General features: G+C 43.3%; 1 protein-coding gene across 4 annotated transcripts in view; it reads right to left on the bottom strand.

Moving 5' to 3' along the window:
* Positions 1 to 24319, bottom strand: part of AP3B2 (adaptor related protein complex 3 subunit beta 2) — a 52991-nt gene extending 28672 nt beyond the window's left edge. For 2 of the 4 annotated variants that reach the window (XM_042476654.1, XM_042476655.1), the window contains exons 1-6: positions 24130 to 24319; positions 5216 to 5291; positions 4859 to 4933; positions 3266 to 3361; positions 2296 to 2456; positions 137 to 203 (exon numbers count right to left, since the gene is read on the bottom strand). In XM_042476654.1, coding sequence (XP_042332588.1) covers positions 137 to 203; positions 2296 to 2456; positions 3266 to 3361; positions 4859 to 4933; positions 5216 to 5291; positions 24130 to 24242 — 588 coding nt within the window. In that variant the 5' untranslated portion in view covers positions 24243 to 24319. Of the gene's footprint in view, positions 1 to 136; positions 204 to 2295; positions 2457 to 3265; positions 3362 to 4858; positions 4934 to 5215; positions 5292 to 12231; positions 13148 to 24129 lie in introns of those variants that run through there. The other 2 variants (XM_042476652.1, XM_042476653.1) reach the window with 2 other exon arrangements.
* Positions 24320 to 27621: the final 3302 nt, after the last annotated feature.

The raw sequence follows: 27621 nt of genomic DNA, 5'->3' as shown, positions 1-27621 counted from the left end.
CATGATATATCTTTAGATTTTAAGTTATCATAAGGTCCTTTTTGAGGTTGAGGTTTCTTTTTTTGGGGGGAGGGGTTAACATATCATGCTCATCATTCCAAAACTTGTCAGAGAGAAAAAATTATACTGTACTCACTGTTGTCTTATCTGATAGCAGCTTCTCAATTACCTCTATTAACTGATCCTTCTGGTCTGAGTCAAGGCTGCAAAGGAAGACAAAATTATGATGTGGATAATGCCATTATATAATTTAGTCTGTTGGTGGTGTTCATCTTGATTGTATTGGGGTAGAATTAGCAGTTTCATGAATCACTTGAAGAGGGACAAGCAGGCTTTTTGCCTGGCAATCAGCTGTGATGTCCTCCAGGCCTAGGATGTGGGATGTACTGTATGGACTTTTAGATGTGTCTGAATTACAATTCACACCACCCCTGACTATAAAGGTATGTGATCTGGAATTCTTCTGGAATCCCTATTTCAGAATATAACCTGAGGCAATTAAAAAAAATAGTTCCATTTCCAAGACTGCATCAGAAATGCTTTACCAAAAAGAGAGGAGCTGCCTCCTGTCACTAAGTCTCAGTCAAAGAAAGTCAGAGCTACCATTGGCTTATTTTAGATTGTAAGCCTAGGGCAGGGAACCATCTAATTAATAATAATAATAATAATAATAATAATAATAATTGTAAGCCGCTCTGAGAGTCTTTAGGGCTAAAGGGCGGGGTATAAATACCGTAAATAAAATTATTTTTTACAAGCTGTCCCTGCCTCAAGTGTGATTAGCTTATCCTCTCATGTCATATCAGTGGGAACCTCCTGGCTGGGGAGCTGCTGGGAGCCACTATCATTCAAGTTGTGGCACCAAAAACATCTGTTCTCAGTGGTGTCTTGTCTTCCCTAAAGTAAAATAATATTTGTCCCTCTGGTATGCTTTCCATCAGCACAGTTCTTGTTCTTGGAGGTCAGGAATCTTCAACCTTCCCTAAAATAATATGTGGTACAGGGGTTACAGCTTCAGAATAAGAACAGGGAAACAGAGTCAAAAATCCCTTCTTAATCATGATGCTTGCTAGGTGACTTCAGGCCATTCACTACTTTCAGCCTAAACTATTTTACAGGGTTGTTGGGAGGTTATATTAGAGGGAAGGAATGTCCATGGATGACCCCCTGGATGCAGGAATAAAATGAAATGAATATATTTATATTGGCCAAACAATGTAAATGCCAAACAGGGTATTTAAATCAGTCTCTGTTTATAATACAATATCAGCTTTGAACATATTTATGAGAATAAAAATTTGGGTGCATGTTCAGGACACAGCCCAACCCTCTATCTGTTTTCAGCACATGTATAAACACAGTAATGCTCTCGCAATGAAACCGAAGGTCTACACTTGTAACATAAACCTCTACTTTAAATTAAAATTGTGTGTGGTGTAGAGAAAGTCAAATGTTGTCTTCATCCCACATATTACTGCAACTCAGGTTGCAGTACTGGTGGGAGATTCATGAAAAATAAAAGGATAAACATACATTTTCACAAACCATACACTTAAACTATAGGATTTGCTATCTTAAGCTGCTGCAATTGTCACCAACTGGTGGATTCAAAAAGGACCATGCAAATTTATGGAGATAAGCTGATCATAAGCTACTATCCCTGATGTAGGATTAGAGATAGCATTATTTGTTTATTACATTTTCCTTCTGCATTTGTACTAAAAAATGATACTCAAGATGTGTTAATTGTCAATAAACCCATGTGACACCAAAATCATTAAAATGGCACAATTATCAATAAAAATTGAAATAATTTTAAAAGCCAGTTTGAAGAGATATGTCTTCACATATTTGCTAAAAGTAAAAATGAGAATGCACTTAAACTTTGTGGGGTGTGCATTGTACTGTCTGCAAATAATGCAAGAGAAAGTCTTCTGCTCACTCAGCAGACCTCCACAGTTGAGTGCCACAGCATACAAGATGCTGAGGAGCCAAAATATGAGGAGGCTCCCATCCTATCTGTAGACTTTTCATAGGGATTTGGTTATGGTTGCAGGATGCTGGACTAGATGCAGTTTAGGGGAAAATATACTATTTGGACTATATCTCCCAAAATCCATCAGCCATCATGGCCATGCTAGCTGAGGGATTCTAGCATTTTGGCCAAAGTACTAGCTTTTGCAGGCTCTCAGTGCAGATACTGTATCTTTAGTCTAAGACTAAAGCTTTTTCTTTTGCTGGTAAAGTTTTATCTGGTATTGAAAGACAAAGGACATGACCTTGCTCCCACTTTACCTGTACAGCTTGGGGATGGCATGAGCTGCTGTTTTGCGCACATATGGGGACATATCTGATGCTGCCTCCTTGATGGCTAGCATCATGATGGGCACAATGATGGGCACACGGATGCTGGAGAGGACCCGGAGGGCACTGGCTCGGATCAGCTGGTTGGGATCCTGCAGCAAAGGGGAGGTTTAGAGCAGGTACATGAGGCTTACATACTTTTCTAGCTACAAGGACTCCAGAAAACCTCCTCAACACATCTTTGTATCATCATCAGTTTCTGGAAGACAGGACTCCTTGCTATGGGGGCAAAATCTCCAGTTAAGAAAGCAGAGATTCAAAGGGGAAACCTATCAGATGGTTGCCAACTAATTTATTAATTACATTTATATCCAGCCTTCAAGTGGGGCAAAAAGCACTCAAGATGGCCAACAATCCCATTCAAATGTTCAAGATGAGCAATTAAAACAAAAAATAGCTAGAACACAATAAGAATGCTTAATACAAACAAACAATAATCCCCGTCAATAACCCAAGTAGATGAAAAAACCCTTTCAGAATAAAGAGGTATTCTCTTTCCATTTGCAACTAAGTTCCAAAGACTGAGAGAGGTTACCTGAGGATGTCCACTCTCCCACCCCCACCAAACATGCTTCCAAAAGTTTCAGACCAAAAAAAATTGACTTCCCTGTATCTTAAAATCTTGGCATGCTCATAAAAGAGAATAATAATGTTTCATATACTGTAGTCTGGTCTCAAATGACATATGGGCTCCCTGAGGCTTTGACTAGTGCCTGGAAAAAGACAAGTGCCATCAGCAATTTGATGGTTCTTCTTGCAAAAAAAATGAACTGGAGGAAGCAATAGCAAAGCATTGGTAGTGTTTTAGTTTGTTCTGCCTGGGGAGCATCAAGACCTCTCTGAATCCCATGGAGAAAACCAAAATGGGCTTAGTACTCCCTTGAGTATCACAGCATCCAACCTTGAGTCCTCTCTGGAAGGTAGAGATGGAGAGCAAGGCCAAATCTTGCTGTTCTTCTGCATATCGAACCAGATAGACATATACAAGTTTCTTCACCTGCCAGAGAAACAACACCATTTGTCAGTTCCTGCTCAGAACCTTCAGGATATTGTCACTTCTTATCTTCTCTACAATGATGACAAAACTGGGGGAATTCTTTTGGCCTGAGAGACAAATTCGATTTCAGAGATGTTCCAATGGGAGGGAATGCATTCTGGTGGTGGGCATATCCAAAGGCAAAAAGGTGGCATGGAAAATACTTGTTTGTTTTTTAAAGCTTAGAGCCCTTATGACCAGTAACTAAGTTTTAGGAAAAATATTTCAGCCTTTAAGAAATGGAGGAGAGGGAGATGCACAAATACTGAAAAACTATCACAAAGTAATGTCATGGAGACGGAACGTCTGGTCATGTAAGATCTCCAGAGGACCAGATTGGGACCATACAAGGCACATTTGAGCCCAGAAGGTCTGTCCACCCTACTCCAAATTATGTCTTTTAAAGCAGCCTTTGAACATTAATCTATCTAAGTATAAAACACAGCAATACCCGTTCTGCTGGACTAATAGGGATTTTGGATCCTCCATACTTTCCAGAAATGTTCCAATAATAGGCCTGTCTACCTTGTCATTATGTTTACTATTGGCACCCAGGTTTGAGTGTTGGACAAGACCTCCACAAATGCAGGGTTCAATTCCCCACTCAGCCATGGAAACCCACTGGTGGCCTTGAGCAAGTCACACACTCTCAGCCTTAGAGAAAGACTCCTTTGGATAATTTTTGCCAAAAGAAAAAACCTATCATGGGCTTTCCACAAGTCAGAGCTCACCTGAAGGTACATGACAACAATGGTTGAGTAGGGCTCAAGACATTTTTCTCCCAAAGGCATAGCAATCCACAAGATGTAATACCTAGTGTGTATTTGGGGGATGGTTGCCCAGTTGGTCATTGTTTTGGTAGAAAATCCCACAAATATTTTCCTCGAACGTTGGCAATAAAAACACAGTAATAATAATCTCTGTAACTAATAATTTGCTGCCATTTACTGATTGCCACAAAAAAGCTCCTCAAACTGGCTTCCTTGCTGCCTAATGATAGGGTTGGCCTATTACTGTATCCAATGAGGTGGTATTGGATATCTCCCTTACTGTCCTCTTCTCTCCCTTCTATATCATGCCTCTAAAATTATTTCACACACTCTGAGTGTGTTGGCAGAAATGCAATGCAGATACTTATTTACCTAGCACTGTCATATTTTCCAATGACTCATGCTACCTCATTTTAAGTCCAAAATACAGTCATTCCTCTGTTTTCATGGGGGATCAGTTTCAGACCCCCCCCCCATGAAAAATTGCTAATATTCAAGCCCCATTGACTTGAATGGCGGCATGCGCCCCATTTTGTACCCTTCCATTTGCTGTTTGCAAACAGGCGAGGGACGCAGATTCCAAGTCCATGAAACCGGAAGGGTGATGGTACAACAGCCTCAGTTTAGTAATTTTGGCTTCTAGTACAAGTTCAGGTTTTATTTCTCTAGGATCCAAGAGACTGCTTACCTCTATATTCTTGCAAGCCACATTCTTTACTACAGCTGGGAACAGATCAGATGCATTCTTCCCTCGGGCAATCATCTGGGGGAAGGGGAAGAAACAGTGGGGTAGAGGTAGTCAGGAAGTCTGCAATTCCAAGGTAACTTTCCCCCTATGCACATACTCACAAAGTAGTTACTAAAGTTCTCTCCCCTTGCACCTATGGGAATCTATGTCCCTTAGGAGGTGAGTGTATAGCATCACACTGCATGTATTTCACTGGCATCCCTGAAGTACAGAGCTTTAAACTAAAGCAGTTCAAAGTCCCTGGTAGTGAACTGCTCCTTTGAGAGAGCCAGTGCCAAGCATGAAGAAAATGCTCACCGCCACAATCCTCTTCATGGCCTCAAGCTTCAGTGAATCCTTGTTACTGTCCAGCATCTCCTTCAGATCATCATGTCTGCAAAAAAAGGAAGAGGTTTCTTATCACAGAAATGCAACTGACAGGTGCCAGATGGGTTGACCCAGGATGTTTTGCTGCCTGATGTGAAAAAGCACATGGTGCTCCCCCACCTCATAGTCAAGTTAAAGTGGAATAATAGTGATATAATAATACTGTAATATAATAATAATAATAATAATAATAATAATAATAATAATAATAATAATATAATGTTATAATACAATATAATAATAGTGTCTAGTGTGAATAGGCCTCTGGTCTTGGCAATCTGGAAGTACCCTTACAAATTCATTGAATTTCAGCACAGCCCCTACATCATGTAAGTGAGGTTGTTATATAATGAGCTATAAGTAATATAATTACCTATAATGAACTTAAAAATAAATTAAAAAAAACATTTTTTTGCTCATAAAGGCACAATTAATTCCAAAAGAATATAGTAAATGGAAATGCTGGTGTAATGATAAGTTTCTAATTATTATCTTTTATAAAATTTGAGATCATTTTAGGCATTTCAACAAGGTGTTTTAAAGTTTATGCCATTCTGGTACTGATACTAAGGGTTTGTTCAGTGACAAAGCAAGCGGCACAACAAATAATACAGTGATATAAATTAAATCCCAAACATTGTAACAATTAATGGGAGCTAATCTTTAACTTTCTAAGCCCTGTGGTGGAAACAAGAAAGAGAGAGAAAGAGAGAGAGAAAATAAATTGGCCCCAAATAATAGTGCTAAAGCAACCCTGGAAAAAGAAAAGTCTGCAGAATGAAACCCAAAGCCACAAGAAACTGGAGCAGCTCCTGGCTTCAGTACAAGCCCCAAAGAAGCTCTTTCACTGGAATGTAAAGGAGAACGGGGGGGGGGGGGGGGGGGGGCATTGCAAAATACTCAGGATAACCAAGAGGAGAGCTTGATCAATTCCAAGGCAAAATCTATAACTCTTTTGCCCATAAAGTAATCCAGCCCTATTACACCTCACTACACAACCTTTCATTTTATCTCTGGTTGTTATGGTGATCAGTTGTAAGTATAAGAACCTTTGATCTCTTTAACTCATGGTCCTATCTCGCTGCTGGAAGAGAAGAGAACTCATCCCTCCACCCCAGTCCTCCTGTCTCCTTTGGACACCCATTGCTCCACTGCAGAATCAGAGCTTGGTCATAACATACAACAAGTTACTTATCAACGATTTACACTTTAGCCATAATGAAAGCTTAACTAAATTACATTGCAATTACAACGTTAGAAGGGATAACATCAATCCTTCCGTTGTTTAACTATGTTTTTATTAAAATGCAAAACTGAATATGCACAAAATTGTTGTGCGGCCAACACCGCTATCCCTGAACATTTGTTTGTTATGTAGTTAGCAGATGGGAAGGTCGGCCTCATTATTTTGGTGAGTTCTGTACCACAAGAGTGTGGTTTGTAGCATTCTGGTGTTTGGAGAAACAGCAACTACAAGCAAGTTACTTTTGAATAATGAAAATGTCTTACTGTATCCAGTAGACCCTTGTTATCCACCGAGAGTTTGTTCCAGAACCCACCCATCCCCATGGATACCGAAATCCATGGATGTTCTCTAGTCCCATTATATACAATGGCCTGCGGGAGTGTCCTGGTGGATGAAATGTGGCCTGCAAGAGAGGCCTGGGACAGAAAAATGACCCACAGTTGCCCACCCCTGAGGTGACTGTCACACTCTACCTCATGGTTGATCCAGGACTAACAATAATGCATCCCACAGCCACTCCCTTTTTCTGTGTAAGACTCTCAAAGAAGGATGGTTTTGACAAAACCCAGGATGCATGGAAGGATTCAACCCTAGATAGATTCTGACACATGGGGGCACATGGCTGGTGAGTCACAGATCCACCCTGTCTTGGCCATGGTTCATTCATGTGCGGTATGAAACCATTAAACTCTACCCCCCCAAAAAGCAGCAGCTTCTTTTCAGGTGATGAAAGGAGCAAAGACATGACCCAGACAGAGTCATGATGAGAAACCTGATTCCTCATGAGAATTGTGAGCTGTTTGTGCCAAAGGAATCTGAACCCACAGCACCCTGTGAAATATTTATCTCCACCAGGAACTCATTCACAGTAGCTTGAGAAAAAGAAGCCATGGCTCAGAGGCAGTTGCTACAGCAACTTCAATGCGAGGCTGTTTCCAAAGGATCTGGGCTCAGCTATACAAACTGGTCCATGGCAGCCATTAGTAACCTAGCTGGGACCAAGTGAAGCCAGCCAGCAATAGCCACAGCTTTGGAGAGTTGCCCTCCTGCCTCAGATTTTTATTCCAGACATTTTGCTGTCCATGAAGGGCAAGATGATGCCTTTCCCTGCATGTGCAGAAGCTGGCTGGCTGAGGGAAAGTGTGTGTGTGTGTGTGTGTGTGTGTGTGTGTGTGTGTGTATTTGCCTTCAAGTTGCCTGTTGAGACTTATTATGGCAACCCCATAAATTTCCTAGACTTTTCTTAGGCAAGAAATACACAGAAGTGGTTTTGTCAGCTCAGTCCTCTGAAATTCAGCCTACAGCACGTGGTATTTGTTAACGGTCTCCAGGACTGACCCTATTTAGCTATCAAGCTCAGATACCTTTAAGATATTTAGGCCAATGATTTTTCTCCATTAAAACTAAAGGTATGCCTGCATGGCATAGTGGTTTGAGTGTTGGACTACAACTCTGGAGATCAGGGTTTGATTCCCTGGTCTCCAGAGTTGTAGGGCATGAAACCCACTGGGTGACCTTGGGCAAGTCACACTCTCTCAGCTTCAGGCAAAGGCAACGGGAAACCTCTTCTGAACAAATCTTGCTAAGAAAACCCCATGATAGTTCTGCCTTTGGATTGCCAAAACTCAGAAATGACTTGAAGGCACACAACAACAAACCAAAGGCAGAAGAGGGCTTGTTTAAGGGGTGTAGACATGCTGCGTAATTAAAACAAATATTTTTCTCCTCCATCAGAAGGGAGGTTTCAGGAGGAAGAATGGGGAACCTGCCAGTGCTGCCCCTGACATCTAGGGCAATGTCCTCACTTTACCTAATAGTAGGGCTGGTTCTGCATGTCCTAAATACAATCATCCCACTCCATGAACATTTCTGTTTTTCCTCATGCCTCCTCCAGCCTCTACCCAGATATTTCCTTTAGGGCCAGAAGGGTGTCCATCACCTTTAATCCAGGCCAATGTGTCCCCCCTCCAAAAAGACATTAGGGCTCGGTACACATGGGCAGGAAGCAGTGTGCCGGCGCCGATTCTAGGGTTCTGGAGCATACAGCAACTGCATGCTCCTAGAATCTGCCACCGCTGCCATTATACTGGCCTCCCATCCATACGGGGGCTGCCATAATTATGTATGCAACACATAGTGTCCGCACATCATGCACAGGAAGCAGTGGCATAGGGCTGCATCACAGCCCTTATGATGCCACAAAGAAGAAGCTGCTCTAGGCAGCTTCATCCTGGCTGTGTATTGTTCCCATGCAGTTTGGCTGCTCCGGGAATGATATGCAGCAAAGAGGGGCGACATTTCAGCACCCGTATGTACAGCCCCTTTGTTCTCTGAGTCACAGAAGTAATCACAACTACACTTCCAATATATAGTGTATAGTTTTCAAGGCTAGTCAAGTTATTCTAGCACCTGAAGTAGTAAAGTCCTATGATCATCACTCCCCATTCCTGACATGGAAATATAATTATAGTACTTATAATAATTCAATAACCAGCAGTTTGCTGTCCTTTTATGACACCTAGAACTGACTGCTGGCGGCAGCTGCCTTACTCTAGCTAATGGTAGGGGTAGCCCTGCAATTTCCAGCTATCTCCAACAGTAATGGCTGGCCAAAATGACAGAAGGCAGGGGAATCTGGCTAGCTAATAGACAGAAATTAGACTCATTCACACTACATTTAACAAAACAAAGGAGGCCATGTATTTTTTCTTTGTTGATTATGAATCACTACAGCTCTTTGTTTCTGTATGGACACAAGGGCCTCAGTTCACATTTGTTCATCATTTACAAGGGCAGCATCAAACAAAGATCCAAATGAACAAATTAGCTACCATAATAACCTCCACTTTGAATCCTTTTCAATGGTGGAAGGGTTCCCCCCCTACTATTCATCTCAGAATTCCCCAGCCAGCATGGCCAGCAGGAAGGGATTCTGGGAGATGCAGTTCAAGAATTTAATGTTCCCAAGCTTTGGCTCTCTAGCAAAAATGCAAATTATATCATATAACCTCCAAGTGTCTCAATTTGGCAGGGACAATCCCAATTATTCCACTGTCCTCCAACCTTTTCTAAAATGTCCCAGTTTCTCTTCCTTCCTCTCAGTTTCCCCCTTTGTCCACAGCTTACTTCAACCACTGCAAACTGAATGCAGAGTGAAAAGGTTACTAAGCCAAGAGGATAGCAGTTAGGGGAGAAGTGCATGGAATCTTGCCCTTCCCTGCAGATTCAGCCAAAAGTAAACTGCTTCAGCTTCCTAGCTTGTCAGCTCTTTCTCATCCATAATTTTTGCCTCCTTAGCCATACACCAGTGCTGCTTGGCCATGTTTTCATTTGTGAAATGCTGGGGGCAATGAAATCAGGGATACATTAAATTGGGGTGGGAAGGAATTCTGCAGCCCTTAGCTACACACAGGCATCTGAGTCTTTTTAAGAAAGACTTTCATCACTATGAGTGTAGGGGGGCATGCATGACAAAAGGTGACATTTTGTGTCTGGAGCTGTAAATTTGCCTTATAGTAGCAATAGTACTGCAAGCCCTGTACCTGTTTGATGTTCAAAGCATCAAAAAGTTTTTTTTAGTTTAATAGGAAGTAGAATTCTGACCATTTCCAGTTTTGGTTTGGGTTTTTGTGGAGAGGTAGTTTTAATTTTTAGGAGATGGTGTGGCCCTTGTGTGCACTTGGGACAAACCTTCTCCTTCACCCTGTGAGCTTACCCATCCTTATATTTAGTGATGGAAAGTGGGAGGATAAGAACCCAGCACTTTAGCCTACACACAACTACAATTTCAAGGTTTATATGCACAGGAGTGCATCGCTGAACAATGTACAGCCAACTTTATGGGGCTGTTTGGACTTGTCTTCCTATTATCATGGCCAGTATAAATACCAGAGTTTAGCCACATTTTGAAAACTGACACCAGGCATTTTCTCCTCTAGCTGTTAACATCTATATTGTATTACATTCCATCTTTTCTGCTGTCACTTGCCATCATCGCTTGGACAGTGCCCTACCAGGGAGAAACTGTTCTTACGTACTATATTTGTTGTTGTGTGCCTTCAAATCACTTACAGTGTATGGGGACCCTAAAGCCATAATCATGGGGTTTTCTTGGCAAGATTTGTTCAGAGGAGGTTTGTCATTGCCTTCCTCTGAGGCTGCGAGAGTGTAACTTGCCCAAGGTCACCCAGTGGGTTTCATGGTTGAGCTGGGAACTGAACCCTGGTCTCCAGAATCGTAGTCCATCACTCAAACTTCTACACCACGTTGGCTCTCTGAATGGCATACATAAATGTAAGCCCACCTTATGCTTGTGCATCTTCTTTTAAAAGAATGTTGCCAAAGTTGGCATTCTCTTCTGTCTTCTGCAATGGTCAAAGCCCACCTGCCAAGGACTCATGGTTTTGTTGTGAGAGCCCTGCTGAATGGCCAGTCGGTCACTGGTGGAGAGTGCAGGGCACTGGCGAAATGTCTTAACAGATTTAGACTGAATACTCCAGAGCTAGTGACATTAGAAATGCTGGCTTAAAATCCAATCGTAACTGATCAAAATAGCCAAGGACAATTGAGGAGGACGGAGGAAAAGGATGTTCTCCTGAAGGCAACAACTAGGGGCTCCTCCACACCATACAGATATCACACTTTGGCACAGCTTTAGCTGCATCCCGGGGATTTGTAGTCTGCAGACATGCTAGTGAAAGCTAGTGTAGCGGCTTGAGTGTTGGATTACATCTCTGGAGACTGGAGTTCAATTCTCAGCACAGCTATGAAACCCACTGGGTGAAGTTGAAGGCTTTCATGGCCGGCATCCATAGTTTTTTGTGGATGCTGGTGAAACGTCAGGAAGAAACTCTTCTAAAACATGGCCACATAGCCCAAAAAAACCACACACACACAAAAAAAAACCCACTGGGTGAACTTGGGCAAGTCACACTCTCTCAGCCAGCAAGGACAGCAATGGCGATCCCCTCTGAACAAGAAATCCTTACAAGAAATGTTTACCTTAGGACAAGGTGACCAGACATCATAACCACACAGGAGGGCAAGTTGCCACAAAATGTCGGACATTCAAGAAAAACGTTGGACATAGCAAAATAAAAGCTACCAATGTAAATAAAAATCCATGTTTTAGTCATGCGCAAAATGGACGACAGTTTGAAATTCTTGCTGGACAGAAGGTTGCTATATAGGCCAGTTCCTGGAAAAGGAAGACGTCTGGTCACCTTGCCTTAGGGTCGCTGTAAGTGGGAAAGGACTTGAAGGCATACAACAACAAAGGAAAACCTATCACAGAAGTTTCTCAGAAAGTTTCTTCAGATGGGTTTGCCATTGCCATCCTCTGAGGAGGCCTGAGAGTGTGACACGTCCCAAGCTGGGTTGCCATGGCCGAGCTGGGATTTGAACCGTGGTCTTCAGCGTGGCATAGTAGTTTGAGTGTTGGACAACAACACCAGAGAACTTGAATCCTGCTCGGCCATGGAAACCCTCTGGACAAATCACACTCTCTCAGCCTCAGAAGATGGGATTGGCAAGCCCCCTCTGAAGAAACTTGCCAAGAAAACCCCGTAAGTCGGAAACGAATTGAAGGCGCACCACAAAAGCTCCAGAGTCCTAGTCCAACCACGACCCAACCCTGGCTACCCATCTAGATGCCCTGGTGTGGCTTTTGCAGAAGAAAGGGGGGGGACCAGAGCTCCCCTACCGTAGTGGCTGGGCTGGGCTGCCTTCGGGGCTTCCCTCTGGCTGGGACCCCCCTTCCTGGTCAGGGGCCTTGAGGAGTCTCAGCTCGTCGCCTTCCAGGGTGCTGTACCAGGTTTGCTGGCCGCCATCAGGGACCAAGACGGGGCTCTTGGCCTCCTCTGAGCGGAGCCCCGACGAAGGTGAAGGTGGCCCCGGAGAGGACTTGACCAGGCTGGCCGCCCCAGCAGGGAGCTGTTGAAGAAACCTCTGCATGGCCCTCAGAAGGAGCCCAGGGGGACCCTGGCAGCCGGACGCCCCTCAGAAGAGACCCCAGTCCAGATGCCTCCAAGGGAAGGAGCCCCAGTCCAGACTTCCCAGGGGCCTCCAAATGAACAACCCTGAAGGGAAGGAGACCAGGCTTCTCAGGGACCCCCCAATTCCAGAAGCCTTGAAGGGAAGGAGCCCCCCCAGTCCAGACCTCTGAGGGACCCCAAAAAAGCAGCCCCAAAGGGAAGGACCCCCAGTCCAGACTTCTGAGGGACCCTCCAAGAAGCCTGAAAAGGAAGGAGCCTCAGTCCAGACTTCCAAGGGTCCTCCCCCCCAAATAGGAACCTTGAAGGGAAGGAGCCCTTAGTCCAGCCTTCTGAGGGAACCCCAAATAAGAGCCTCAAATTGAAGGTCCCCCAGTCCAGACTTCTGAGGGACCCCAAAGAAACAGCTCTGAAGGGAAAGAGCCTCAGTCCAGACTTCCAAGGGACCCCCAAACAAGCAGCCTCAAAGGGAAGGACCCCCCCCCAGTCGAAGCTTCTGAGGGACCCCCAATTCCAAGAGCACCCACAAATGGCAAAGTCCCCCAGTCTGGGGAGGGGGGCTGCCAGAGGGTTTGCTGTGGGCTCCCAGCAGCAGCAGCAGCAGCAGCAGCAGAAGCAGAAGCAGCAGCAGCAGCAGCAGCAGCAGAAGCCACGTTAGCAGCCAGTCCCTCCAGGCGCCTGGCTTCCCGAGGCGGGTCCTAGGGCAGCCTCCTCCTCCTTGAAACCCGACGCCAGAGAAGGCGAGCCCCCAGAGCTCCCAAGCAGACGCAGCAGCAGCCACCGAAGACACAGGCGGCAGCGCCCCCTGCCGGTCACAAGGAAAAGCACCTTAGGATGGCAGTAGGCTGCAGCCCAGGGAAGCTCCTGCTGCTGCCAACTCCTTGCTTTCAATGAGTCTACTCCAGTGGTTCTCAACCTTTGGGCCTCCAGATGTTTTGGACTTCAATTCCCAGACGTCCCAGACAATCAATCAGTCTTTACTGATTAGCCCTTAGGCCATCTCAAAGTACCACAAGACTAAATCAAGCTCTACATCAAACTCTGTATAAAAGTTTTTATATAAAAGTACATGAAGATAAAACCAGAAGTCCCAGTCAGTATGCTCATTGTTCAGGAATTTTGGGAGTCAAAGTCTCAAAAATCTAGAGGACCAAAGGTTGAGAACCACTGGTCTAGTCACAGCTGCTACAAGATCTCTCTGCATACTGATTCTACAGACTAACATAGCTATGTCTCAATATACTACAGTATATTACACTACCCTACATATAGAGTATACTAAATATTATCTGAGGAAGTGGACTGAAGCCTAGGAAAGCTCATGCTGCCCATATCTTTCTGTCAGTTAGGTCCAAAACACACTGCAGGAAAAAAAAGAAACACACTGCAGAAAAATAATCCAGTTTGAGACTGTTTTAACTGTCCTGACTCAGTGTTAGGGAATCCGGGGAGTTGTACTGTAATGCACTCTTCCTCCTCCCTCCCAGGCTTTCCCCCTGGGGAGGGAAAAAGCCCAGGAGGGCGAAGCTGGGAAGGTTTTTGACCAACAAAAGTTGTCTCAGTTTGTCCACCTGATCTGATTTCTCCTATTAACCCAATGATTGCTTGTTGTTGTTGTTGTTGTTGTTGTTGTTGTTGTGTGCCTTCAAGTCATTTTTGACTTATGGCAACCCTAAGGCAAACCTATCAGAGGATTTTCTTGACAAGTTTCTTCAGAGGGGGGTTGCATTGCCATCCTCTAAGGCCAAGAGAGTGTGACTTGCCCAAGCTCACCCAGTAGGATTTAATACTCGAGCAGGGAATCTAAGTCTGACCTCTGGAGCTGTAGTCCAACCCTCAAATCCCTACACCATGCTGCCACCCAGAAACACCAAGACAATCTCTTGGCTCCCAGAATTCTGTTTCTAAGCATTTCAGAGAAATAAATTAACTCAGCCGCACTATCTCACAGTCTCCTCTCCAGGCCAGCATGTTGGAAACGGCAAAGCATTCACAAGGTACTTGTCAAGCTGACACAATGTGTGAACTTGCTTTGGCAAGATTTTCATGGTACATTGGGTGTGACATAGAACTTGATAATCCACATGGCTCCATTCTCATTTTTATTAATGGAATTTAATATACATTACTATCCTCTGCTCTTTCCTGGTGTTCATGTGAGATAAGCTTCAGTCTAGAGCCAAAGTGGGGAGAGTGCAGCTCATGGCCCATGGATGGCCTCCAGACTTCCTTCTTGTGGCCATTGATGTCTCATGGGACACTTAAATTCTCAGATATACCTATTACTTTTCTCCAACTGTTTTCTGCCCCCCCCCAATCATCCCAAAGGCACCAAAACAGCTACAACACACTGCAGTTTAGCTTTCCTATATCCTCTTTGATCCCGAAATGGGTGAAAAGCAGCCTAAAATGAACCCAGAATTGATATCAGATCATTTCTGATTTCAGCACAGCAGTGCAGTGTGTTAATAGGGCTCCTACATTTGGCAATATTAAGCCATAACCCTTGTTCTAAACATACACATATGCACAACTGTTGCGTTCTTAAGGCAGTAATCCTAAACACAATACAATGCAGTTCAATACATCTCTGGTGTTACTGAATAAACTCACAGGGCAAACACAAATAGGTGTCTTGAATATACATTCTCCTCACGAAGGACTCTTCCATATGCACCTCATACTTGCAGCTGTCATGCAACTAAAAATAAAACAGAGAAGCCGTTCTCAAGGCAGCAGTAATTGCACCTCCTCTCATTCATGTAACTGGGGCTGCTGCATCCACTGTGTTCTCTTTCTGACTCTCCCTTAACCATGCCTCCTTGCCTTATCCCTAGTCAGCATGACTTTAGGGTTGTTAATAAAGGCACTAAAGTGTTGGTTATTACCTTTAAAGTCCTAGATGGTTTGGGTCCAGGTTACCTACAGGATCGGCTTCTCCCATACAACACGCCCTGTAGACTCAGGTCCCCTGGGAAATGTTTGCTTCAACCAACCAGGACTAGACCAGCAACCGTTTCCCAGAGGACATTTTCATTTGCTGCCCCCCAGACTGTGGAATGACTTGCTGAAGGAGACAAAACAGCTGAAAATGCTGCTTTTAAAACAACACTAAAGACATATCTTTTCCAACCGGCCTATCCAGTCAATTTTAAATCATGACTTTTAACTCTTCTATTTTAAAGAATGTATTTAAAGTTAAATGTTTCCCCTTTGACAAGGTTGTCAGGTCATGTCCAAGTATAGGAGGCAGTGCTCATCTCCATTATTCTGCCAAAGAGCCAGTGCTGTCAAAGACAACTCTGTGATAATATGGCCAGCATGACTGCACAGAACGCTGTTACCTTCCCACTGAAGTGGTACCTATTTATCTACTTGTACGTTTACATGCTTTTGAACTGCTGGATTGGCAGAAGCTGGGATTAGTGATGGGAACTCACTCCATCATGTGGCACATGGGTCTTGACTGCCAATGTTGCCATCATCCGAGTCAGCATCTTAACTGCTGAGCCACTGTGTCCCATAAAGAATGTATTATATAAGTGTATTTTAATAGTTTTATAGTATTATGTTTTAACTGTTGGTTTTATGTGTTTCTTTTTTAAATTGTTTTGTATTTTAACGTGTTGCCTCAAGTCTTGAGGAGAGGCAGGAAACATATTATTATTATTATTATTAGTAGTAGTAGTAGTACTCAGAATAGCAAGGAGGGAAGGGATACTGACACCATGTAATACACAACTGCCCCATGATCAATGTTTTGCACTTGAGGACTTGTGCACTTGCCATTGACAGGTTTCCCTCATCAATGAAAAGGAATGGGTTGGAATGATGTAGCTATGGGTCACAGATGTCACTATGTAATGAGTATGGCCAAAACTGCTTATTTCCTAGTGTAATCATGAATTAGGCCATGTTTAGTAATGTGCCAAGAGTGGGTTGTAGCTGTCTCTTCTGAGGAACCAACAAACCTGCCTTCCATTTCTGGCACAATGCTCCCATTTCCAAACAGGATCCAGGTTAACTGTAGAGACACGCATCCTTGCAGAGGTGTACAAAATACAAGCAATCTGCCAATATTACTCAGAAGTAATCTTCACTGTGTGCAATTGAATTTTCTCCCAGCTCAATATGAATAGGAGTCTGGTTTCCTTAGGAAAGAAATGCCACAGAAAACAATAGGACTTATTTCTGTGTTCCCATGCATAAAACCGGGTGGTTAACTGCAACTCCAACTGTAACATTTCAAAAATTCTCTTACAGTATCTTTTTCACAGACAATGAAAATGGTCAGGAAATATATCTTTGCATAAAACTCTAGATTGATTAAATTTTGAGAAGAGCTGGAGCTTTAGAGAAATCTCTCCTCGACATCTAAGGAGAATTTTTCTCCCCTCTAAAGATCCTGAAATAGCAAGAAGGTGTTGCAAAAGCTCAAGACAGAAAGAAAACTGATTTTTTTTAGTTAGCATAATTTCAGTTACTAAATATACAGATATTTAATTTTCCTTAGTTCTAAAAGCTCAGGTTTTGTTCTGTTTTCAGACTGTGGGGAAAAACAGTTGAGTTTAACGCAGGAAGCAAGGGATGGGATGCGCCCTCAGGCAGAATGAGGCAACTGCTTCAGTCAGAAGATGCTGAATGTCTGTAATGGCAGCAGCAAACTCTTGGCTATTCCTACTGAATCCCCTGCCCATTCCCCTCTCTTGAGTGCCACACAGCCTGTCATGCAACATCTGGAAGGTCTAATCCAAAAAAGAGAACATTTCCAATCTCTGAAGGGAGCCATGGGTTTTAAAACCCTTGTTGATAGTGCTGGGGTGGGGATGCTAGATCAAACAGCCTTTCGTGTCTAGGAGCACCAAACTGCCAGGGCCAGTCAAGAGCTTGAAAATATTTCCCTGTATTAGATAATACAGGGAAATGAACTGAAGCGAAGATCTGCTGGCTTGAAGCCAAAGGTAACTGCATCCAGACTTGAGAATGTATGGCTTTAAACCCAGGGCCCTTTGGTTGTTATTGGGTACCTTCAAGTTGTTTTCGACATATGGCAACCCTAACGTGAACCTACCATGGGCTTTTCTTGGCAAGATTGGTTCTGAAGAGGTTTGCCATTGCATTCCTCTAAGGCTCAGAGAGTGAGATTTTCCCAAGGTCACCCAGTGGGTTTTCACGGCCAAATGGATATTTGAACCCTGGTCTCCAAAGTCAGAGTGCAGTATTAAAACCATTACACCACACTGGCTCTTTCACTCTACACATTTATAACACCATGATTCACTATTATTTAACTGCCATTGTTGCATACTATGGAATCCTGGGATTTATAGTTTCATGAGGCACTAGAGCTCTCTGTCTGAGAACTCTAAACACCCCTCTCTAAGCTACATATTGCAGGATACCATAGAATGTTTCCATAGTAGTTAAAGTAAAACCATAATGCTTTAAGAATGGAAGGCCCCTGGATGCTCCTGGTGCAGCCTCTGTAAAGTCCTCAGAGTATGAGAGAAGAAGAAAGGAAAGGTAAAAACTGATTTTGGTTGCAGAGAAAGCAGAGTATTTGACTGGACTGAAAGCTCAGCCATGGGGCTGAAGGAGGGATATAGCTTTAAGCTGCTGCTCCTTTGGGTGCAGGAATAAGGGCGTCTCTGCAGATGTTCACTGATTTACAAAGCAAACGGCACACAATGCTTTCCTCTCCTCTGTGAAGCTCCAAGGGTTCCTATCTCTCAAGATAGTCAGAGGCAATGGAGGAGGAAAGGGGCCTAATATGATCCCACCTCCTTTGTGGGAAAAGGATCAGTCAAAGTCCACTTTGATAAGAGAAACAGGATTTTAAAGTGGAAAACAGCTGGAGAGAAAGGAAACAGGAGTCAATTTGCTACTGGGGATTCATAGAACCTTGGGAGCTGTCCAATGTACTAAAGCAGCTCTCAACTATAGGAGGAAAGAGCTAATCTGCATTTACTGCAGTCAAGGGAATAAAGGGTGAGAAAAATAAACTGAGGAATGGAATAAATGAGGGGTTAAATCTGGATACTTTAAGGAGAACACACCCCAGCAATATACACCGCCAATAACTCCTCTAAGTGTATGATCCTGTATGTTTACTTAGCTTAATCCTCACTTATATTGTGTAGAGAAATTTACATTATAGATGAAAAGCTAGTACTTGTAGCAACATCCAGCAGTCCCCAAGGCATCATGTTTCATTTAAAAAACACCTTGAAGCTTCTAGTCCTTATGAGTTGAAAATAGGAAGCATCTGTGTAATTGTCAGTGAAATCTCAGGCCAGAGTTCCTTCTTGTCATGTGGAGGGTCCTGGATGCTAACCTGGCCAAGAAGAAGGGAAAGGATCAGGTATTGCATGATCAGAAATACCTTTCTCTGCCTGAAATCACGGAGAGTCCCTCCCAGCTGCAGCAGACAATATTGGAATGGACAAATGAACCATCTGATTAATATAAAGCAGGTTCCTGTGTTCCCAGAAAAGAGGCTATTTCTATGGGACACAGGAATATATCCCATAGCCTGCATAGTGGTTTGCCTTTTCCTGTGACTCACAAAAGCCAAACATACTATGCAAATTAATTTTAATTTTGGCAATTGCTATACATTACCAACCTCCCACCCCAAATATGGTTGGCCCAGATTCATACAGCCCTTTCACATCAACGGGGTACCATTATTCAGGGAGGACCCTGGAATTTAGTAGTGGCATTCCCACAACCTGGTTCCTAGCAAGTGGCAATTGGGAGCTGTAGTACAATAGAGCTGCAAGAAACTCATGAGGAAACCATCATGGTTGTATGGGCTGCACTCCAAATGTAACATTGTGTTGCTGTTTCTTCAACCATCTTTTCCCACAGTTCCCAATTTCAGCAACAATAAATTTTGAATCACCACATCACATGCAAATTGTCCTGGATGCAACCTGTTGGGAATTACTAGGACAATGCCACACTACACAGAGCTCTTGGACCTCACTAAACTACAAACCCCCAAATGCCACAGGAAGCAGCCATAGCAGTAAAAGTGGAATAATAGCACTATAACAGTGTAGTGCAGTATTGGTTAATAATTCTCTGGCTGGAATCAAATCCAGTTGTTGTTTTAGGATACTCTGAGAAGAGAAGATGTGAAAGGTAGCATGTCTTTGTCATATCAAGAAATGTCACGCCTAGGTCCTTTTGCTGAGGTCCTTTAATACACAGGTCCTGAGATGCAATATGGCCATTGAAAAGGTGCTAGACAATGCCATGATACTGTTAAGGGAACAGCTACAGAAAATACAGCTGAGAGGCCCAGATCCTCTTCAAAAACTATGAGAATGGAGCTAAATGTTAAATGCAACATGGTACTACAGCTGAGAGAGCCAGTGTGGTGTTGTGGTTTGATGCTGAACTATGACTCTGGAGACCAGGGTTTGAATCCTCCAATCAGAGATGGAAACCATGGTCTACCTTGAGCAAGACACTCTCTCTCAGCCTAATAGGAAGGCAAAGGCAAATCCTCTCTGAATAAATCTTTACAAGAAAACCCAACTATAGGTTCACTTTAAGGGTCACCATAAATCAGAAAAAACTTCAAAGAACACAGCAACAACTGCAGTTGAAAAAGGCATCACTGTATCAAGTTCATCCAAGAATATACTGTATAGGCTGTTTGCCCTATGTTATGATATGACCAAGTTATATGTTTTCCCCTCTGCCACTCCTTGGTTGCCAGTGGCTAAGGGGAAACCCAAAACATGCTAACAATATAATGGCTAGTAGTAGTATCATAGAAGCATAGAATCATAGAGTTGGAAGAGACCACAAGGGTCATCCAGTCCACCCCCATTCTGCCATGCAGGAACTCTCAATCAAAGCATTCCCAACAGATGGCCATCCAGCCTCTGTTTAAAGACCTCCAAGGAAGGAGATTCCACCACTCTTCAAGATTATATATTCCACTATCAAACAGCCTTTACTGTCAAGAAGTTCCTCCTAATGTTCAAGTGGAATCTCTTTTCCTGGAACTTGCATCCATTGTTCTGGGTCCTGTTCTCTGGAGCAGCAGGAAACAAGCTTGCTCCCTCCTCAATATGACATCCCTTCAAATATTTAAACAGGGCTATCATATAATTTCTTAACCTTCTCTTCTCCAGGCTAAACAGCCCCAGCTCCCTGAGTCGTTCCTCATAGGGCATGGTTTCCAGACCCTTCACCATTTTAGTCACCCTCCTTTGGACACATGCCAGCTTATCAACATCCTTTTTGAATTGTGGTGCCCAGAACTGGACACAATATTTCAGGTGGGGCCTGACCAGAGCAGAATAGAGTGGCACTATTACTTCCCTTGATGTAGACACTATACTTTTATTGACGCAACCTAAAATTGCATTGGCCTGTTTAGCTGCCACATTGCATTGTTGACTCATGTTCAACTTGTGGTCTACTTGGACTCCTAGATCCTTTTCACACATAGTTTTATTTAGTAAATAAGCCTACCCATTGCAGGATGGAGGACCAGCATGGCGTAGTGACTTGAGCGTTGGACTATGACTCTGCAGACCAGAGTTCAAATCTTGGCTCAGCCATGGAAACCCACTGGATACTTTCAGCTTTCAGTCAACTCTCTCAAAAAAAGGTCACCATAAGTAAAAGATGACATGGAAACACACATGAAGAAACACAATTGCAGTAAAACTTCTGAAAGCTTTGCTAACATAGGGATGCAAGTTTCTGCAGTAGTTCTTTATCACATATGTAATATGTAAGCCCCAGCCTCAGGATTCTTACAATTAAAATGTAAGGGGAATTGCATATCTCAGGCACATAGGAAGCTGCCTTGTACTACTGTAGTACTATATACTCTGACTGGCAGAGGCTCTCCCAGGCTCCGGATGAGAATCTTTTCCAGTTTTCTAGGAAATGCAAGGGGTTGAGAATGGCACATTTAGCATGCCAAGAAAATGCTTTATTACTAAGCTAAGGCTCTTCTGCAGGTTTCTTGTAATCCACAGCAATATGAAATAATCAGGAAACATGTTACTGTTATGGGTATTTCTGTGTTAGAGCTAAAAATCCTAACTTCAGCACCTTTGCAGCTCTGCCTTGTGTATCAGTCCTCGAGTCCACCTAGACTCAAGGTTTGAAAAGGTTTCTTGCCCCTAGAAGTCCCATAATCCTGCAAACAGTATGGCCATGGCTATACGGGCTGGGGGTTCTGGGAGCTGTAGTCCAAAAAAGTAACTTTTCCAAATTTGAGCCAGATTAGCCTCAGCATCCCTGTGAAATAAGCATGGCAACAATAACCCACAATTGTAGTACTATATGCCTATTTGTAAGGAACCTCTCTAAGACTGGATTCAGAGGAACACTTTCTCCCTGCAATGCTGGTTCACTTCTGCTGTAATCTTGCACTGCAACCAAAGACAACTAATTCTTTGAAAGTCTCATTCATCTGTGGCAGATGTTAGTCAAGTCATGCTGACTTTTATGTATACACCACCATAGGCTGAACTAGTTATATATGCCAGTGCATTGGGTTCTGTATATATGCCACTTCACAGATCAGCATTTTGGCAGCACATTGAAAGACTACAGCTATATTTGTGATTCAAGGCCTGAAAGCCAACCTATGTTTGATTTAGAGAATGTGCATCAGCAGGTACATGACTGTGTGCACATGTGTCTTCAAGGTCCTTGTTGATATGGTGACCACATGAATTTCATAGGATATTCTTAGGCAAGTAATATTCAGATATGGTTTTACTGGTTCCTTCTTCAGAAATATATAGCCCACAGCACCTGGTATTCACTGGCTGTGACATCCCTTCAAGTATTTCTCCCCGGAAGCCAAGTTGATCCAGCTGAGGCTGTCATACTTTGGCCACATCATGCGAAGACATGGATGATTGGAAAAGACAATAAGGCTAAGAGAGGTTGAGGGCAATAGAAAGAGAGGAAGACTCCTTGCCAGATGGACAGACTCAATCGAGGAGATGATGAGACTGAATATGCAAGGTCTGAACAGAGCAGGGGAAAACAAGGTCTTGGAGATGTCTCATCCACAGGCTCACCACGAGTCGGGATCAACTTGAAGGCAGTCAACAACAGTTCTTACTATCAGGAAGTTCCTCCTAATGTTCAGGAAAAGAGATTCCACCTGAACATTAGGAAGAACCTCCTGACAGTAAGGGCACGGGGTGGAGTCTCCCTCTTTGGAGGTCTTTAAAGAGGCTCGGTGGACATCTGTTGGGGGTGCTTGGGACTGGTCTCTTCCAATTCTAGGATTCTATGAACAACAACAACAACAACAACAACAACAACAGGACCTGAGTGCTGAGGATCCTGTGGACAGCCAAAAAGACAAACAAATGGGTCCTTGAACAAATCAGGCCGGAACTCTCTTTGAAGACCAGTGTGACTTCAAAAGCATGCAATATGTAATTGTGCATTTTGGTTGGCCCAATAAAGACATCACTATTTGGATGTTGTTGGATTTGTTATATGGCCAACATGGCTACCCTTAGATGTTTTTTGGATTTCAAGATACCACATTTTAGCCACTGCTTCACCACCTAAAGTTTCCCTGATGCAAAACATGAAGACTTCTTGAGAAATCCAGTATTCCCTACCTACATAGTAGCCTGGGACTTCACAAAGGAAGGAGATGTGCTGGATTCCAAAGGAAGCATCTTCTTTGAATTGCAAATGGACATTAAATTTCCTTGGATTTGAAAATCTCCCAGTGATCACATGGCCCAAAAAGGGGGGGAGGAGGTGCCAGCCTGCATATAGCCCTCCCTGCCATCTGAACTAAGACCAGAGACAAAAAAGGCAGGCCTAGGACTAACATCTTCCATTTCTTTCTCCTGTTTGCCTGATGAAGAAGCTTTGACTTTGAAAGCTTGCTACATGTCACTGTGCATTTTGCTTCTCCCAATAAAGGTACCATGGTTTGGATGTTCTTGGAGGCCAGGATGAAGGCATGAATCACTGGGAAAGACAACAATGTTGGGAAAAGGTAGAGGGGGTTGGAAAGAGAGCGAGTGAGCTGCTCCTTTCTTCCTGATGCCAGCTTGGACACAGATTGGCCTGGCAAGCTCCTGGCGTCACTCTCAGCTGGGAAGGGAGGAGGGATGGCACAGTCCAGAGGCTCAATCTGGGCCATTTAGACAAAGCCAAGCCCTGGAGTGGCAAGGAGGGGGCAGCCTTGGTTTTCAAGAGGGGGAGGGGGTTGGTGAGGAGGCCAAAGAGGGTGGCATGGATGCTTTCGATGCCCAGGGTGGTCCAGGATGCCACCTTGCAAGGAAAAAGTGGCATTGGGATGTTTGTGGCTGCATCTGCACTGCAGACTTGATCCCAGCTGAGTTCTCTTTCACTGCCCAGAATTCCACAGCCTTGAGCCATGGCAGTGAAAGAGGACTCAACCCGGATCCAGTCTGCAGTGCAGATGCAGCCTAGGTATGGGAGATCAACCCTCCCCCCCAAAGATAGGAATCACAGCTGGCAATCCTCCCCTCCCCACAAAAAAACCTCCCCAAACAAAAGGCAAAGCCCCCCCACCTTTTGCAATAAACAAATATATACATAAATAAATAAAAGGGGAAGCCCCCCACCTTTTGTAATCCGAAGAAAAGATCCCCCCACTGGCCGGATCGTGCCCATACTCGGGCTCCCCCAAACTGGAAGAGCCCCCTTTCTCTTCGTTGTAGGCTTGGCCCGCAGACATGGCTGCAAGGAGAAGGAGGAAGGCTGGCTCTCCAAAGGCTCCTTATAGAAGCGCTCTGCAGAGATAGAGCAGGATGAAGGTGGGGGGGGGGGGGGATCCGAGATGACGTCAGAATCCGTGGAGGGGCTGGGAAAGTCTCCCGCCCCTTAAAGAGACAGTCAACCATCAGGGAGGAAGAGGAGGAGCAGGGCTGCAAGGAAGGCAGGAGGATGCCAAGGATGGGAGGCAAGAGAAGCCCAGGCAAGGCCAGCCTGAGCAATCACTTCATTCATTCCACATGAACTAAATGCACCTGAGGAAGCAGACTGAAGTTTAGCAAAGCTCATGCTGCCCACTTCTTCTTCTTTTTTATTCATGTCAAACCATTTAATATTAATTAAACCAGTAATTTAAAAACCCACATAAATTTATTATTAATATCTTCATTCTTTTTACTATATTCCTTTCATAATTCCACAAAGGTATAATCCATTAATTCCTGACCTTCTCATCAGCCGCTCCCAGGCTCTGGAACGACCTGCCGGACAAGATCCACCATATTCCCACCTCAGAAGCCTTTAAAAAGGCTGTTAAGACGGATCTCTTCCGGCAAGCCTTCCCAGACTAGGTTAGATCCACTAGACCTGCCTCCCCCCTCTAATGATAGCAATATTGTTCCAATATCAAAAGTTATTGATACCATACCCCCATCCCCTCCTCATTTCTTGCGCTAATCTGCCCGAAATTTTAGTGTATTCCTATTGGACAGTTTTAAATTTGGATGTTTAATCTCTTTTTATGGGTTGATCACTGTTTTTATGATTGGGGGAGGGTTGGGGTTTGGGGGTTTTTTAATTGTAATTTTTAATTGTTTGATGTTTTAATTATACTGTTGGAATCCACTTTGATTCCTTTTTGAAAAAGCAGAATACAAATTATTATTATTATTGTTGTTGTTGTTATTATTATTATTATTATTATTATTATATCACTAATTCATTTTCTAATCTCTTTTTTCAATCCCCTTCCCCAAGTGCTCCCCATCACCAGAGCCTAGTATCTTCATACTACTCTACCCACAAAAATTCCTGCAGAGGTAAAACACCTTCCTCTTTTATTAAAACCTTTTGAACAAATCTTTAGGTATGTTACCCGATTTCCAATTTTTTGCAAGTACGGTACTATCCTAGCAGCTGTGATCAAATATAGTATTATTCTCCAATATCCCTTTTTTAAAGTAGTGTTTCTCCCATAAAAGCTGTCATATTTAACAAATATAACTCTGGAGTTAAAGGATATTTTATTCCCAGTATTTCTTGTATTTTCTTATGTATGCTATGCAGAACTTGCTAACTTTTTGGCAGGGCCGCCAAATGTGATAATAAGATCCTTTCTCTTTGTGGCACTTCTAATATCTGTTATCTTTTAGGTTATATTGTTTAGCAATTTTTCATGGTGTGTAATATACCATCTATTTGCAATTTTGATATAATTTTCTCTAAGGTCTTGTGAAGCGGTCAATTTATTGGGTTTTTTCCATGCATTTCCCCAATTATCTAGTGTTATCTCATGTCCTATTTCCTGTGCCCATTTGATCTGCTTAAAGACCTCCAAGGAGGAAGACTCCAATGTTGAAGTTACATTTTATGTGGCAATGGTATCATGGACAAAAACAAATGTTATGGTGGTTACCATCATAAGCAGTAGAGGGTGCTGTGCACCACAAATCCTTCACCACCATTGGCTCAATGGACCATTTCAGCAGCAAAAGGTTTTCCCAGACCTACCTGTTTGTATCTTCCCATCCCATTGGTGTAGTGTCACTGTGAATGTGCATTGCAATGCTTTTTAGAATAACATCACTTTTACAGCTTTCTAGATATGCATTGAGAAGGAAGATAGCGTGGGACTTGGGCTGAATCTACACAAAAGCTGTATCCCAGATCCACTGTGCCATATCCCTGCCCTGATTTGATCCTTTTTGTGTCACGCTCACCTGTTTTAATCCAAACTGCCACACGGGATCCTCATTGCATAGCCACATCAGTGCAAGGGAGTGTTTCTACTATGTGCACAAATTTGCTGTACCAGTTCATGTCTAGTCACATGACTGCAGCAGCTGCAGGTTTGTCTGTTTTATTCCAGAAATTCATGCATAAGGGCTTAATAAAAGAGCCTTTGTTACTCCTTTGTTCTAACTGCTCACCTGCACTTCTATAAAGTGAAGCTGGTAGAGAAGAGGGAGATGTCACCTGACTCAAATGACACAAGTCACATGCAGATAGGCTTGCCATAACCCGGCGGCCCCCGTGCCATTCATGGTTTCGGGGGACCCCTCCCGGTCACGGTCCGGTTTGGGCCCCCACCCGTGCCTTGTTCCCGGTTTGGGGGGTCCGCTCCGGCCATTGCTGCTGCTGCTAATGCGGCTGCTGCGGCGCCGACCCTCCTCCTCCTCCGGCTCCACCTTCCTCCTCTTCCTCGGCGGGCCGGCGGCAGAAGCGCCGCTGCCACCGCGCCCCCACTGGGAGGGCTTACGCGCTGCCCAGGTCTCAGTAGGGGCTAGTGGCAGTGCGTGCGCCTGCTCCATTCCCTCCGCACGCGCACGCGCGTGCCTACCCCACTTCCCTTCCTCCCGCACCAGCCATCCTAAGGAGGAGGAGGGGGGAGAGGAGGAGGAGGAGGAGGAGGAGGAAGGAGCCAGAGGAAGGGTGCCTGAAGGCCAGGGCAGAATTGGGCCACAGAAGGAGGAGGAGGAGGAGGAAGAGGAAAGCTGAGTCAGTGGCCATTAGGTCTGCCTTGGTATTTTGGGGGTTTTAAATTATTTTTTAAAATATAAATTACTTATTTTATTTAATTTTTTTTAATTTTTATTATTGCTTTTTATTTTTTATTTTATTAATTTTTATTATTGCTTGTTTTATTTTTTATTTTATTAATTTTTATTATTGCTTGTTTTATTTTATTTTATTAATTTTTATTATTGCTTGTTTTTATTTTATTTTATTAATTTTTATTATTGCTTGTTTTATTTTATTTTATTAATTTTTATTATTGCTTGTTTTTATTTTATTTCATTAATTTTTATTATTGCTTGGTTTTATTTTATTTCATTAATTTTTTATTGCTTGTTTTTGTTTTATTTTATTAATTTTTATTATTGCTTGTTTTTTATTTTATTACATTAATTTTTATTATCAAATATATACACCCCTGCCTTGTTTTTTATTTATTTTTTCATTATTTTTTATTATTAAATATATGCAAGTGCATTTTTTGTGTATTTATGGTGCTTTGAATGCTAACAAGTCTGCCTTTCTTGGCCAATTATAGTGATGATGATGATGATGATGATGATGATGATGATGATGATGATGATGATGATGATGATGATGATGATGAT

This window comes from Sceloporus undulatus, chromosome 6 (genome assembly GCF_019175285.1).
Source record: "Sceloporus undulatus isolate JIND9_A2432 ecotype Alabama chromosome 6, SceUnd_v1.1, whole genome shotgun sequence".
Taxonomy (NCBI): Eukaryota; Metazoa; Chordata; class Lepidosauria; order Squamata; family Phrynosomatidae; genus Sceloporus; species Sceloporus undulatus.
The sequence above is the reverse complement of the archived record's forward strand: the minus strand, read 5'-3'. Positions and strand labels throughout refer to the sequence as shown.